Here is a 15092-nt window from a genome sequence, read left to right on the forward strand (position 1 = left end):
GGCTTGGTCCTCACACCTGTCTTAACTCAGGGCCCAGTGAAATGAGTCAGTTGGCTCTCCAGGTGGGATGTAGGTATAGACTGAGTCTCAACTGAGCTCTAGCTGGGGCAGATCCTGCAGTTGGATCATGCAATTTTGAGAAGTCCAGTCCAGACTCAAACACAGCTGTGAAGATAGTGTGGATGTTGTTTGTGTAAGCCTTGTCCCAGATTTACCCTTCTGTTCAGCAACTTATTTTACTGTGTGAATCAGGACACTTAGAAACTCTGTGTGGTAACTGCAGACCACAGGTGCCGTTTTCTATGGAAGAAAATCAAGATCTTACTCTGTGTCAAGGAAACTCAAGAATATTCCTGGTTTTCTTGACAGTGGGAATTTATCTTGTAACTTATGTTCAGGTTTGCATGATTATTCAAAAAACTTAGTAAGTATTGAAAAATGCAGTGCACTATAAAAACAAAGTTGAAACATGGGTGAGGAATAGGAAAATATGATAATCACCATTTCATAATAGACTGAATGTTTTCCCCAAGGCCAAGATGAATAGTCTGCTTTGGTTTGTACCAGTACCAGGATTTCTTCACATCATTGTTTTCTGAAGAGGACCCTACTGCTAGCATGTGAAAGGACATAATTCTCAAAATCATCTATATTGTTTAGATGCTTTAGTCACACATTGGGTTTTCAATAACTGGGGTATTTTTGAGAGTCATACCTTGAAGCTGGCAGGGTCTAAAAGTAAAACTGTTCCTTTTCTTCTGATCTTTCCCTTCTCATATGACTTTGCTAATTTCTGCAAACATAAAGGTGTGCACTTAGCCTTGGTTCAACAGCAGAGATAAGCATACCTGTGGCTTAATTGGCTTCCGCTTGTGCAGTGCTGAACTGCTTTCTGTTCAATAGGTTGTTGAGTTGGATCTCCATACTGTTGTGCCTTGCTGCAGTGGACCAAAAAGACCTCAGGATAAAGTTGCTGTGTCAGATATGAAGAAGGACTTTGAGACTTGTCTGGGAGCCAAGGTAGGGACTAGGAACATTTGGGAATAGAAACTAATGCATGCTTCTAAAAGTTGTCTACTATTCAGGAACTACATTCTGGGGTTAACTTGTGTGTTGATTGCTGATTGAAAAGCAAATGAGGATGTTTGAATGCAGTTTAGAAGATGACATCAACCGTGAGTAGTTTAAACTTGTGGTGATGCTTCTCTTGCATGAAGGTGTTCCTGTCCTATTGAAGTAGTGGTTCCTTCTGATTCTAAATCAATCGTAGGTGTAACGCTGTTTCAAAATACACAAAGCATTTCTGAACTAGCCACAAAGGGTGATGTCACTAGAGTGGACCAAGTAGCTGCTACAGTGAGCTGTGTGCCAACTACCCAGCTCTTCAGCTTTCTAAGCAGGTTATGTCCTGAGCTCCACAACGTAATTTTGCATTCAGTACTGAATCTATTCATCAGATCAGAACTGCATGTGTCTCCATGACTCTTTGATGTTGGTGGTAAAGACAGGAAAAAAGTCTTCTCTCTACATCATCCAGTCAAAAATGGTCATTGAAAGAAGAGCAAGATTTGAATTTGAATTAATATGCCCAGACATACAAGTTTCCAAAATCAGTTTGAATTCTTACCTGACACAGTAACCACCCTTGTTAAAGGCACTACAGAACTCTAGTGATGTAAATCAAGAAACGTAAATTACAGCAATTATCAATAATTCTTGTTTTGCTACATGTTCCGAACTCCATTAAATGACCTTATGCTTTCAGATTTCTAAGCAAAATTTTTAATTCTCTTAACAGTGCCTTCTTGCTCTTTGTTATGTTTTCTTTTTTTTTCTCAGCTGCCAGGCTTTTGCCTTCCAAGTCAACTCCTAGTATAAGTTTTTGCTGTTTGATATTCATGGCTTGAATCTTACGTGTTATGGCTAAAATCACAGGACTATACTGTGTTACAAGACTGTATGTGGTCAGGAATCTGGAGCATACAGGAGCAAGAAGCATCTGAGCAATCTGAAGGAGGATATATTAATGCAGGAAGAAAACACAAATACATTTTTCTGTGAAGTCTGCCTCTTTTACCAGTAAACAGAGAATAGGATAGACCCTAGAAAACTAATTTTTGTCCAACACTTCAACCAGAGATGCAAGCCTTCCCCACCAGACCTAAAATTACAAGCGTGGATATGACTGAGAGATGCTTCTCATTTGTGAAATTCGCAGCTCATACTAATTTACAACCAAAATATTTGTATTAACCACATCCTTTTGATTCTTACTTTCTCCTCCTGTAGCAAGGATTCAAGGGATTCCAAATTGCCCCAGATCGACACAACAGCATAGTCAAATTTAATTTTGAGGGCTGTGACTTCGAGCTTTCTCATGGTTCGGTAGTGATTGCTGCCATTACAAGCTGTACAAATACCAGTAACCCTTCAGTTATGTTGGGAGCAGGTAAGTTTATTTACTTAATGTGCAGTAGTTTTTCTATGGCTCTGGTTGTTTGTCCTAAGGACAAATACAACACTGATGTAATTCTACACGCACAGTGCTGTTTTTTTCATTTGGGGTGCTAAAACTGAGCTTAGTCCCTAAGGGTTGCAGAAGGATTTCTGGAAGTGATAGCTAGAAACGTGGGTTGAAGAAAATGTATTTTTCCTGCACTGTCTTCTCTACAGGGCAAGCTGGAACTGAATTAACCAGCACCTCTGGCACTTGTTCAAATGCACAGAAGCTGTTACATAGAGCTGAGAAGAGGCTATCGAAAGTCAGAGCCACAAGAAGAGGGACAGTGAAGAACAGTCTATGGGTTTAAGTCTGAAGGTGCTATGATCTGGCAGCAGAGTACAAAACACACACTTAGCTAGAGGTGTATCAAGTTGTTACAGAAAGAGTCTGAGAGCACGTGGGGCATGCACAGAGGAGGAAAAGTGTGTTCTTGGGGATTGCTGTCTTTCAGAGCCTTGTCATTTACATCTTAACTGCATCGAGGAAGTGGTCAGAGGTGGGCTTTTTATCCCCCACTTTCTTGCTTATCACCATTCAAATACTATAAAACCATTAGTCTGAGTTGGTTGTGTTAAATTTTAGGTCAGTAGGTTGTTCATTTTCAACCTGGCTAGTCTGGGCAGAAAGTGTCTCATTCCAAATGTGTGGTTTTGGCAACAAAATATGAATGAAGAGGTCAGCTCAGAGGGTTCAGTCTATACTAGCTCAGTTCAGCCCTCTTTCCCAGGCGCTTGGCTACATGCTTGCATATTTCTTTCTCTCTTCTGCAAACATATACATAGACATTATCTGTCACTGTAAGATGATCACTGCATTAGGGCTTCCTAGTCTGGCAAACTGTAGCATGCAGGCTTATTTTCTATAAAGGTCAGAAGGGACGTGCAATGGGCAATGCAAAAGCCCTTGATCAGAGAGGACTACTTACTAGTTGAAGTCACATAATTTGTCTCCTTTGTTCCTGTGTTGGGAAAATCTTGGCTTGTAGACAGCCTCTGACAACAACCACTTTCTGTTTTGTTTGTCAGTGTGATATTTGTCACCTGTTCTTGGGCTAGCATCTTTAGGTACTCTGTAGCACCAGCAGCTGACTCCCTTCCCAGGCACAAAAGGTCTTTTAATTCCTAGCAACAAGAGTAAAGTCCGTCATAAACCAGGATGTAGGTTGGGAAGGGAAGCAGAGGAGAGACCTGCTCTGTTTCTCACCCCTTTGAGAGGAACAGAATTGAACAAAGTCTTCCAATTCACTTGCCCTTGACACACGTCAGCATACTTATTTCCTTAGGTCCATCCTGATCATGATCACAGAAATAGAGCTGTATTTCTTTCTTCCAAGGATCAAGAAGTATGTTTCCTCCAGGCAGACTGTCTTTGCTGACCTATTCCCTTAGTTCTAGGTGGGTGTATCCCTCAGGTGTGCCTCCTGCTTAGGATACAATTTCCTCAAGTGTTTGGCTCCCAGGCTAGTGGCATGCATTTTTAACCCCCTCTGTGGCAGTGGAGATGCCAATCTTTCAGCCTGCTTGGCTTAATAATTCTGTGGGTTTAAAGTGTAGAATGTTCTGCAGATACAAGTAAAGCTGGCACTCTGAACATGCTCACTACTACTTAATGCACAGCAGCCTGAAGAATGCAGGCCTAAGGATCTCGGTGTGTGCACTCAAGATTTAGTGGGTACTCTTACCTTTGTTACCTTTCTGTACAGCAGCACTTATGCTTTGACCTCGATAAGGAGGGAGAAAGTAATTCTGCCAGTCTCCAGTAACTACACTACAGTGTTGAGAACCTCTGAGGTACCCACAAGACATAATTTGGCTTCCAGAGTAGGGTTTGACATAAAAGTAAGTAAAACATACAGTCCTCCCACACTAAGTAACCAAGCTAAAAGAAATCCAAAATACAAATAGTTGTTTCAGACTACCCCTTGTATTTCCTGTGCACTAAATGATGTGGCAGGGGCTGTGTGTCCATGGGAATAGTGAGTGTATGGTGTAGTAGCCTTGACAGCCTAATCTGACTTTACAAAGGTATTGGATTAAGGTTGCTCAAAGCAACTTTCAAAGTTCTGGCATTTCCTTGTCAGTTTTTAGAGTCTGACTTTGCAGTCTTTTCAGAAGTGGTATTGTCAGGAAAACAGAAGCCAACATTTTCAAACAGGCTGCCAGGTTCTCAGGTCCTAGAATGATCGTTTGTTTATGGTCACATCTTCAAAAGTATCCAAAAGCTTCAATTTCCACAGCTGCTTCTGGCAGCTAAGGAGCCTCAGCAATTTCAGGAATAGAACTCTGTTTTAAATTTATGTATCTGCCTTTAGGCCACCAAATCTATTAGTGTAGGCCTTTTCACACAGCATTGATAAGTGGAGGTCTCCAGGTCATGTCCAACAGCTGCCAAACAGCTGGCAAAGACAAAACAGTTTGACGATGTCTTCCTGTTGGAGATCATGTTGGATCAAAGCACAGCTGATGTATATATTCTTATCTAAGATGTGTGAGAGAGAATGAGGCATGGGAATGTGAAGTTTTGCATAGTTTGCATAGCTGCTGCTTCTTTCATGTCCATACTGGGAAAGGGCTGGAGGGGTTTTATTTTCTGAACATTCTTCTATGTATGGACAATTCATTTGAAAGGAAGAAACTTAGGACAAATATGTTTCTGGTAACATATATGCTCCACTAAAGTATCTCTACGCATGTTACAAATCCAGGAGTGGTAGAACAGCATTCCTGCAACAACCTATAGATTGTGAGCTAGCTTGTTTGTGACAAGGGCCGGAGATGGTGCTCTCATGGCCATCTGCTTCTGAGAACAGCAAGTCATATGTTGGCAGTTATTTTAGCAGTGGGTCACTAGACCATCATGAGTGGGAAGTTAACAATTCTTAATTGCATGTTTTGAGACACTTGTCTTATGAATAGCATTCTGAGTTTTGAATGTCTATGTGCTGCCCCTGTGTGAGTGCATCTTGTTGAATGCAACTTCCAGCAACTTTCCAGTGGAGCAGAAATTGCAGACTGAATATGCAGTTAAGCAGAGCACTTGAGCTCTAGCTGATTATTCTGGGATTAGTGCTGTCGGCTCGCTGTACCATTTCATTGCTGGAAATGAAGCCTTTTCTGTTTTCCAATTGTTTAATGGTACATCTGTTAACCTGTCCCACTTCCAGGAAATTCTGCAACTATCCTTTGCATTTTTCAGGACTGCTTGCTAAGAAAGCTGTTGAAGCTGGTTTGACAGTGAAACCATACATTAAAACCAGCCTGTCCCCAGGAAGTGGGGTTGTCACTTACTATCTGAGGGAGAGTGGAGTTATGAGTTACCTTTCCCAACTAGGGTAAGAGTGCTTTTCTTACTGTTGTCCTATGGCTGATTAACTAAAAGCATTGACAACAAATGATGCAATAGGATAACTATTTCTCTGTACAGCTTAAAAGATATGGCAGGTACCCTACGGCATGATCCTGCATGAGTTAACGCATTGCTGTTGTGCTGGCTGACTTTGTGCCCACAAGGGAGAAGGCCTGTTGCCTCCTGGAGCTTCTTGAATATTCATGTTCTTAAGCAGGAAAATGGGTTGTTTTTCAAGGCTAATGTTATTTAAGTAGCATAAATGACACTATATTGTTGTTCATCTCACTAGATAGCACATTTCCTAGATCTTCATTCTGTGTGCACAGACAGTCTCTGAAATGATGAAAATTGAGCATTCTCAAAAATGCTGTTTTGGGCAGCGTTTCATTTGTTAAAACAGTACATCTACTGAAAGGAATACTAGCCAACTGCTAAGGGGTTAAACATCTTGCCCCAAAATAGCTTTTTGTTCACTGATGATTTTTGTGCTCTGTCTAGGTTTGATGTGGTGGGTTATGGCTGTATGACATGTATTGGCAACAGTGGACCCCTACCAGAGTCTCTTGTTGAGGCCATTACACAGGTATGCAGTTTTTTCTGTGCAACTTATTTAGGTAGGCTGTTCTCTGTTGTGTGCTGCTCTAAGGTGTGTTATACTGTGCACTAACTCTTCGCTGTGTGAGAAGTAAATTCAGACTATATGCTCTTTTCCACGGGAAGTGCTTTGGAATTGTTTGGGAGGAGACAGTTCTGTGACTATTCAAGTCACTGACGTTGCAGCATGGAGCAGCTCTGCAGACCTGCTAGGTATGTGGAGTCTGCAAGCATCTCAGCTACCTTTGTCTCAAACTCTTTCTTACAGGGAGACCTCGTAGCTGTGGGTGTGTTGTCTGGCAATAGGAATTTTGAAGGGCGTGTCCATCCTAACACCCGTGCTAACTACCTAGCCTCCCCGCCGCTGGTAATAGCCTATGCAATTGCAGGGACTATCCGGATCGACTTTGAGAAAGAGCCTCTGGGTAAGACATTGTCAGGATGCTTCTTTTCACATCTTATAAACTAAACTGGTTGTAATTAAACTCCTCAGAAACATTTTTTTGTAGGGAGCTGCTTCAAATGACTGAGTACCTCTGGAACACAAAGCATGCAATTGTTAAGAAACAAAGCAGCAAGGAGTCTGTATGAGGGAGAAAGGGGGAAGCCAAGCCTAACCAGTGTTCTAATTCACAGGGCTGTCTTTTTGGTTATATCTGGATGACAGTCTGTCATGAGCATCCTGACCTAGTAGACTTTCTTTGAGCAGGTAGTTCAGCTAGACAACCCTCAAAGATCCTTTCCAACTTAAATTATTCTATAAATTATTCTGGAAGGCCATTGGAAATCACAAAAGCAGACATATACCAGCATCATTCAGTTTATGAGGCCCTCTTCTGTCAGACCCCTGTAGGTGAAATAAAGTGTGTCTTTCGAGAGCTGACATGGTTAGAAGGAACACATAGCTGAAGTACACCAAGATAAACTTTTCCTTTCTTTCTTAATGGAAAATATATGCAACAAATATAACAATACCATTTTCTGCAGGAATAAATGCTTCAGGAAAGAAGATTTTCCTGAAAGATATCTGGCCAACAAGAAATGAGATCCAGGCTGTTGAGCGTCAGTTTGTTATTCCTGGGATGTTCAAGGAGGTCTACCAAAAAATAGAGGTGAATTAATCCCCTGGACAGTAGTTTGATTATTGTACTGTGATATTCTGAAGGTGTTAAATAAGCTGGTCTTGATAGTGAAATTAACATTTTCTTTCTATTGCTGTAGTTCCTGTTCTGACAAGTATTCCAATGAGTTTTGTTTTTGGTTTTGTGGGGTTTTTTTAGTGGCTTCTGTGATTAATTAATTGGTTTTTACAGACAGTCATATCCTGAAAATTGCTTCTTAATGATTTTTAAAATGTAACATCTAGATGATGTGTATTAAACAGTTGTCTCAGGCTGATACAAAGTGAGATATTCCAGCTTCACAGAGGTTTAGTTTTTTTCAGCTGACCTAACTTTCGTTTGCATTACTTAATAACATTCACATCATAAAAAAACTTGTACTTGGTGATGTCTTCTTGCAAACATTTCCCAGTTGTTGAAACAAAACATTCTTTAGGTTTGCATGTTAGGAAAGCTTCTTAAGTTTACTGATGAATATGCTTGAGAATTATAAAGTGTTATCTGTGTATATAATATAGGTTACTGTCAGAAAACTGGATGAGCAGGTCTTCTTTTGTAATGAAGTGAGAGTTTTCCTAACTCTTTTAATAGATAGAATCAATAAAAACCAAAACAACAAACCCAAACCTAATGTATATTATCATAAGAATTTCCTAAAGTGCTTTAAGAAATATGCAGGGCTTTTGCTGAAGTGAAATTTTTAATTTTACCTCGATTCTGAAGTAATTCCATTGCATCTGAAAACTTACAAATCAGTGGGATGTTTTTGTGTTTTTCAGACAGTAAACGAATCTTGGAATGCCTTAGATGCTCCTTCAGATAAACTATATACTTGGAACCCCAAGTCAACTTACATCAAATCTCCACCTTTCTTTGATGGTCTGGTACGTGCACGCTTTCCTTTTGAATCAAGCCAAAGCATGTAGTGACTAACTAATGCTAAAGGTGAAGCAAAGCCACTTCAAGGGGCCTGGGAGCATCCATCACAGCCTGTTGAGGCCTTGGTTCTCGAATGTTAGAATAACAGTATTGTGTTCATTTGAATACAAAATCATGAGTGAATCTGAAAATTGTCAGATTCACTGTCACTTCAGGGCTTTTGAAAAGTCTCCTTTTAAGCTGAAATACTTCTAAATAGTCACAAAGTAAGTAAGGGAAGAGGACAGGAAGTGAAACCCACAGTTCTGCCTGCCTGTGTTTTGCACAAAATAGTTCAGCATTCAGATTGATATTTCAGTACCATTTAAAAGAAAATGCAGATTTCCATGCATGCATATGTCTAGGAATCAGCTAATTTTTTTGCCTCATCTGTTTTCTTCCTGCATGAACTTTCTGACAGACAGCCAGGACGTTATATTTTGTTCAAGAACAAAAAAAATTTTAATATGGTTGGGGTTTTTTATTTCTCCTAGCTTGTATAAAAAGGGGGACTATATTTTACAATTTATACTTTTGAGACAGGTGAAGGAATTCTGTGTCATACTGTAATAATTTTGTTTGTATCTATGATGGTTTAGACTTTGGCTCTTCAGACCCCCAAAACAATAGAAGATGCTTATGTCCTGCTGAGCTTTGGGGATTCTGTGACAACTGACCACATATCTCCAGCTGGGAATATAGCAAGAAATAGTCCTGCAGCCCGCTATTTGACCAGCAGAGGGTAAGCACTACTTGTTGTTATAAATTGGGAAGAGAAAACATACCATGTTACAGGCACACATATCTGCTCTCTATTTACATATGCTTGTATACCTAGAGGGATGCCTGGTGAATATATAAAAGAAGAAAGAAAAGCATTTATTTCTCTGCCATTTCAGCAGCTGTCACCAAGTGTAAAAACTTGCATAGAGTATGCGTGTCTATTACACTGTAGAGTTGAAAACCTTTATGTGGAGAGAGGGGAAGAAGATAATTTTCAGGCTGTTTTTTGCAGTAAGTCTATTTATAAATAAGAGAATATGGATTTGTCTCCCTATCAAAGCAAAATGATCATGGTCCTTAATGCCAAAACCCAATTTTATACTCACTTCTTCTAGCGTGTGCAACTATTTCAAAGATCTAGGTTATCAGGAACTACAGAACATCCAGATGCTTTGGTTTCAGCGCAGCTGCAAAAGTGGCAAAGCTATTGTTGGAGTCCAAACTGCTGTAAAATTGTTTGGTTGGAGTCTGAACTGCTGTAAAATGTTGGTCTTTTTTTATGGCCAGCCTATCAATTTAATACCCAGGGTTCAACTTAAGGCAAGACTTATTCTCTAGTTTATCACTTCTTATAGCTTCAGTAGTGTTTTGAGGAACAGCACTGACATAAAAAAATAAATTCACTAGACCTAATAATTCTGGAGAGGCCATTGATTAAAACAGTGTGATCTACTGAAAGCTAACTGCTGTGGACTTTTTGGCCCTCTGCTGTCAGTCACTTTGAAATCTAAATAGTCCTACACACATTACAAAACAGATTTTGTATGTCATAGCTGCTGTCTGGATGTAATCCAATGCAAACAGTCCAATTTTCTGTGACATTCCACCACATTTTTTGTTAGGCTGGAGTGTCCTCTCATTCCATATCTCTGTCTGCAAGTGAGCTTTTTCTTCTGTAGTTCTAGCAGCAGGGGGCTCTCTCTGCCTTTTAGACGTTCAGCACAGTGATGTCTCTACCTTTGTTCTAGATGCTGTGCTAATAAAAGTTAAGAAGGATTTTCAGCAGCCAGCTATTAAGAAAAGAATCGTATTGTGTCTTCTGTCCTAACATGAACTACATCCCTGCATCACTATCAGATACTGTTTTCTAGGGCAAGGGATGAGAATACTGTGGAACCTGCTTTCTGTGACCAAACCGTAGGCAGACTTCTGTTTTTTAAATTATTCTTTTTTCCTTCAAAAAATCTTAAAAGTAGAAGTGTCAGTTAACTGGATGCTACAGCCGTGATGGGAACTACGTACATACCTGCCTCAGAAACACCAGTTCATTACTTTCCTTTCTTCAAGCACAGAGTACTTCAGTCTAAAACCAACACCGTTTCCTTTTTTACTTTCTTTTCCCTTAATAGCTTGACTCCTCGAGAGTTCAATTCTTACGGCTCCCGCAGAGGGAACGATGCTGTCATGGCCAGAGGAACTTTTGCAAACATTCGCTTGGTGAACAAATTTATTGATAAACAAGGACCGCAGACTGTCCATTTCCCTTCTGGGGAAACTGTAAGTACACATGCTGCTCTAAACTGAGGTTCACTGACAGTAGAGTGGATTAGTACTGGCTTTCCTTCTTACATCCCAGGTCATTTACTTAAGTGTCTTTTACGTAAAGCTAATGAGGGGACAGGAGCTGTTTGTGTTGGGAGTGAGATCAGGCTAGAAGCCACAAAGCACTGTATGGTTAATATGCTTAAAGTGCTGCTTGTCAGAAAGTGTGGGTTTCAGTTATTTACGTGGGGACAATTTTTTCCTTGTTTCCCTGGAACTGTGCTTCTGCACCCAAAAAGTGTATAAAAAGTTCGGCATTTTCATTCCAGCTGGACGTGTTTGATGCTGCAGAAAGATACAAGCAGGCTGGCCATCCCCTGATTGTGCTGGCTGGGAAGGAATATGGTGCAGGAAGTTCCAGAGACTGGGCAGCAAAAGGACCATTCCTCTTGGTGAGTGACTACAGTAAACTAGGAGGACAGTACTTAAAAGTGCATTTGTTTGTCAGGCAGCTGACCTAGCTTATGGCCAACATTCTGGGTATCACTTTTTGTAGTCTCACTTTTCTCTCACCTTTGGTAGCAAGAACTGTTTTGAAATCTCAGCTGCCTCCAAGAGCAACAGCAGAGTTGCAAAAGCTATTTAAATATTAATGGTGCCTGTTCAGACTGGAAGCCTTGACTGATCTTCAGCTAGAAATCCATGAGGCTATACCAGAAAGGCCAATTTCTTTACTTCTGCTTCCCACAACCCAGTAAACTTGGATCTGCTTTCAGTTATCTCCTTCAGCTCACTTAGCAGGGAGGATGGAAAGTGTGAGAGAGAGAAGTACTACCAGTGAAAAGGAAATTTGGCATGGTTTCACCATGTAGATTTCAGGGATACTTAGCAGTATTGTTATAGGAGCCTAATAGAAATCCACGTACAGTGGAATATCTGATTCATTCTTTGTGCTGTCCTATCAGCCTACCAGCCCAAGCTCTGATTCACACTTTATTCGTGTGGAATTTGTGAAGGCAATAGTGTGTGCATCACTAAACAAAGTTTAGGAGAGTTGGTGTTTCAGACTATGCTCATTGAAGACTTTTTGGAGTTGTTTTTCAGTCGTGATTTTTTTGTCTTAACTGTATTAACATGTAAAAATCTAAAGAATTAATTAAACTGCATCTTGGAGCTTGTAGTGTAGGAGGCCAACACTGAATTAGCAAGAGTTACAGAAATGACTGGTGGTGTTCTACGTAAGACATGTTAAAGGAGTATGCAGGATTCCTGAGAAAGCGTATTTAATTTTTTGACAATCAGACTTCTTTTAAAGATGTTTGACAGTTAGCATATAGTCCAGTCATCCTGGACAGCTGAGAGATGTCAGATGGACCTGCTGACTCTACCAGTAGGTGGTAAATGAAATGGAGGGGACCACAAATGTACCAATTTCCTTCCTATGAGTACAGCGCTATCCTGAACCATGAAAATAACTGTTACCTATTGTGTATTTCCCAGGGTGTCAAGGCTGTGCTGGCTGAAAGCTATGAGAGAATTCATCGAAGCAACCTAGTAGGGATGGGAGTGATTCCTCTGCAGTATTTACCTGGAGAGGATGCAGGGACTTTAGGACTCACTGGACGGGAGCGTTACACCATTATCATCCCTGAAAAACTAAAACCACAGATGAACATCCAGATTAAGGTATGAGACACCCAAGGGCTGAATTTTCTGAATCACTGTAATTTCATTCAGAATGAACTGTCTCTTCAAACAGTATGCTTTCTTATGGCAGTAAGCTTCTCTCACTTGAGGAGGGAGAATAATTGAGGTGGTGAAGGGAATGAAAACAGTCATTTTAATAGACATTTTCTGTGATGGGATATAAAAGCAGCATGCCCAAACTGTTTTATTTAGCACAAAGCAGTCCTGTATTTTGAACCAGTCTTTCAAAGTCCACTATAAATTTTTGTGTCTCGGTTAAATGTTTAAGCACAATAGGAAGTGAACTGTAACTATTCAATTAACTAATATATTTAAATGAATTTAAAATTAAAATAATTAATTGATAAGTCAACTGACAGAATATTGTACACTGCAGCATCCATAGTGAAGTTTAAGCATACCCAGCATAAAATCTAGCTGAACTTCAGGCCCTGTATTTGAAAAACTGCTTTTTGTCTAGCTTTGCCTTAAAACCTATGCCATTTTTTGAAAAATATTAGCATCTACAATAAAAATTTGGTTTATTCTTGATTGGAATATCTGTAAAGCTGACTGACATCCTAATAGCATCAAAGTCTGCTTTTTTACTGCAGTTAGCAAAACAATGTACTTATTGCATATTCATTTAATACAGGTGGTCTTCCCTGAATTAGTTTCTAACAATAGTTGTTTACATGTGCCTCATTAACTGCCCTGAAGTGGAGAAAGTATAGATCACAAAAGGTTGTTCATCTTATCAGTCACAGATGAACATTGTGCATTCATCTGGAAGTACCCGACTCGGGGAGTCTTCAGTAAAACACAAAGATTTTATTGACTTCATGCACTTTGCTTTGTGCTTTTCTGATTCCCGAATACCAAGTCTCGAAGAAAGCTAATGAAATTAGCATTGCTGTTGTACCTAAGCCAGATGAATGACTCCACAGAACAGCATCAAGAATTACTACAACCACTTGAAAGGATGGTCAGCTTTCATGCCTCTGGGCTTTTATCAACAATAAATCTAAATGAGGCAGCAAATGCAATGCACAGTGACTCCATACTGTGTTTCTTATGATTTGTTTTAAACCGCTTTCCTCTTACGCAACTGGCTGTAGTCTAGTGTGGAAATAAATATTGATGTCCAGTGCCTGTTCACTTTAGGTTTCCATCACAATTTCTTAAGATGGCAAAACTATCATAATAGTCCTTATTTTACTATGATGTCACGAAACGTGTAAGGTTCTGCTGATTGAATTACTTTCTTTGACCCCAACAGCTGGATACTGGGAAAACCTTTCATGCCATCATGAGATTTGACACTGACGTGGAGCTCACTTACTTCCACAATGGTGGCATTCTGAACTACATGATCCGTAAAATGGCATCCTAACCAAAAACATTAAGCAAAAATGTCCAGGTACAAGCCTGCTTCTGGTGAGCATATGAGGTGGTAATCATACATTTGAAAGCGTGAACCACAAAGTGAACAGTTTTTTCGTGGATTGTATTAGAAGGCTTGTTTACAATGCTGAATTATTCTGTGTATCAGGAAACTGGACACGCTTGCCCAGTTAAAGTAAACGGCATTTATTATTTGTTTTCTATGGCAATTGGCTTGACTCACCTTAGAATACAGTGCAAAGGTCATTAAAATACTGCTGGATTCTCTGGAACTGTTGAAGATCACATGCTGATGTCATATATTTGGTCCATTTAGTTTGTCTCTGAAGCTAAATTTTATGCTATCAGTGGTCCAAAAATTAACTGACAGTATAAAATGCTATTTTTATTCCTTCCTGATTACCTGATATTGACTTGCTCTCTTATTTAGTTGACCAGAATCTAAATCTAATACTGAAATTCATTATTTAGCTGTTTATTCTAAAAAATGTGAACTTTTTGTTTAAAATCTAAGCCTTTGTGGAAAGGTGGACCTATTGGGGATAATATTTCTAATGGATACAATTAAATTTATTTTCAAGAAGTTTGGTGAGTTTGTCATGTTATCCTTAGTACTGAGATGCAGAACAAACCTTTGACTTTAAACTCTTCTCATTGTCCCTGTAGGAGCAGAGTCATACAAGTCTTGACTTCTCATATTTTAATTCTTACTTCTTTAAATAATCTGGATGAGACAGGATGAATATAAATACTGTCAGATACTGGCAGTCTTCTGTAACCCAACAGAATACTGCTGTGATGTATTTCCCTCTGTTTTGTTTCCTCAAGCAGAAAATCTGCCACAATTCCAAGATCCTTGTCAGCAATTTTTATGGCAGTTATTGGCCAGTGATTACACTAACAGTCATTGAAGTCAGTGACTGCACAATCTGCAATACAAAATTAATCTATTTACACTGATAACAAATATCCTTTTACTCAGAGATGAACAAGGTTATAGTACTGATTCTTACTCTTACCTGTATTTAGAGCAACTGCCACAACTATTAACATAGTGAAGAAATTATTTCAAAGTAAACTCCTAAAGTATTTCTAGTGCAGTTGGCTCTAGCTGTATCTGGAAAAAAAAAAAAAAAAACAAAACAAAAAAAACAATTAAAATAGTTCTGAAAGAAGCTGGTAGTCTTAAGGAGAAGATCAAGATTGCACTGTATCTGCAGCAGGATATTCTTGTGTTGTGGTTCGGGCCTTGT

At 39.5% G+C, this 15092-nt stretch overlaps 1 protein-coding gene across 2 annotated transcripts in view; it reads left to right on the forward strand.

Moving 5' to 3' along the window:
* The window catches only part of ACO1 (aconitase 1), a 38163-nt gene extending 23741 nt beyond the window's left edge, over positions 1–14422 (forward strand). For both annotated transcript variants that reach the window (XM_042787960.1, XM_042787959.1), the window contains exons 10-21: positions 904–1020; positions 2290–2449; positions 5699–5834; positions 6350–6434; positions 6714–6870; positions 7433–7557; positions 8346–8450; positions 9084–9226; positions 10617–10764; positions 11079–11201; positions 12250–12435; positions 13715–14422. In XM_042787960.1, the coding sequence (XP_042643894.1) occupies positions 904–1020; positions 2290–2449; positions 5699–5834; positions 6350–6434; positions 6714–6870; positions 7433–7557; positions 8346–8450; positions 9084–9226; positions 10617–10764; positions 11079–11201; positions 12250–12435; positions 13715–13828 (1599 nt within the window). In that variant the 3' untranslated portion in view covers positions 13829–14422. The remainder of the gene's footprint in view (positions 1–903; positions 1021–2289; positions 2450–5698; positions 5835–6349; positions 6435–6713; positions 6871–7432; positions 7558–8345; positions 8451–9083; positions 9227–10616; positions 10765–11078; positions 11202–12249; positions 12436–13714) is intronic.
* The last annotated feature ends 670 nt before the right edge of the window (positions 14423–15092 follow it).

The sequence above is a fragment of the Tyto alba genome, unplaced genomic scaffold (genome assembly GCF_018691265.1).
Source record: "Tyto alba isolate M040663 unplaced genomic scaffold, T.alba_DEE_v4.0 Super-Scaffold_13, whole genome shotgun sequence".
Lineage (NCBI taxonomy): Eukaryota > Metazoa > Chordata > Aves > Strigiformes > Tytonidae > Tyto > Tyto alba.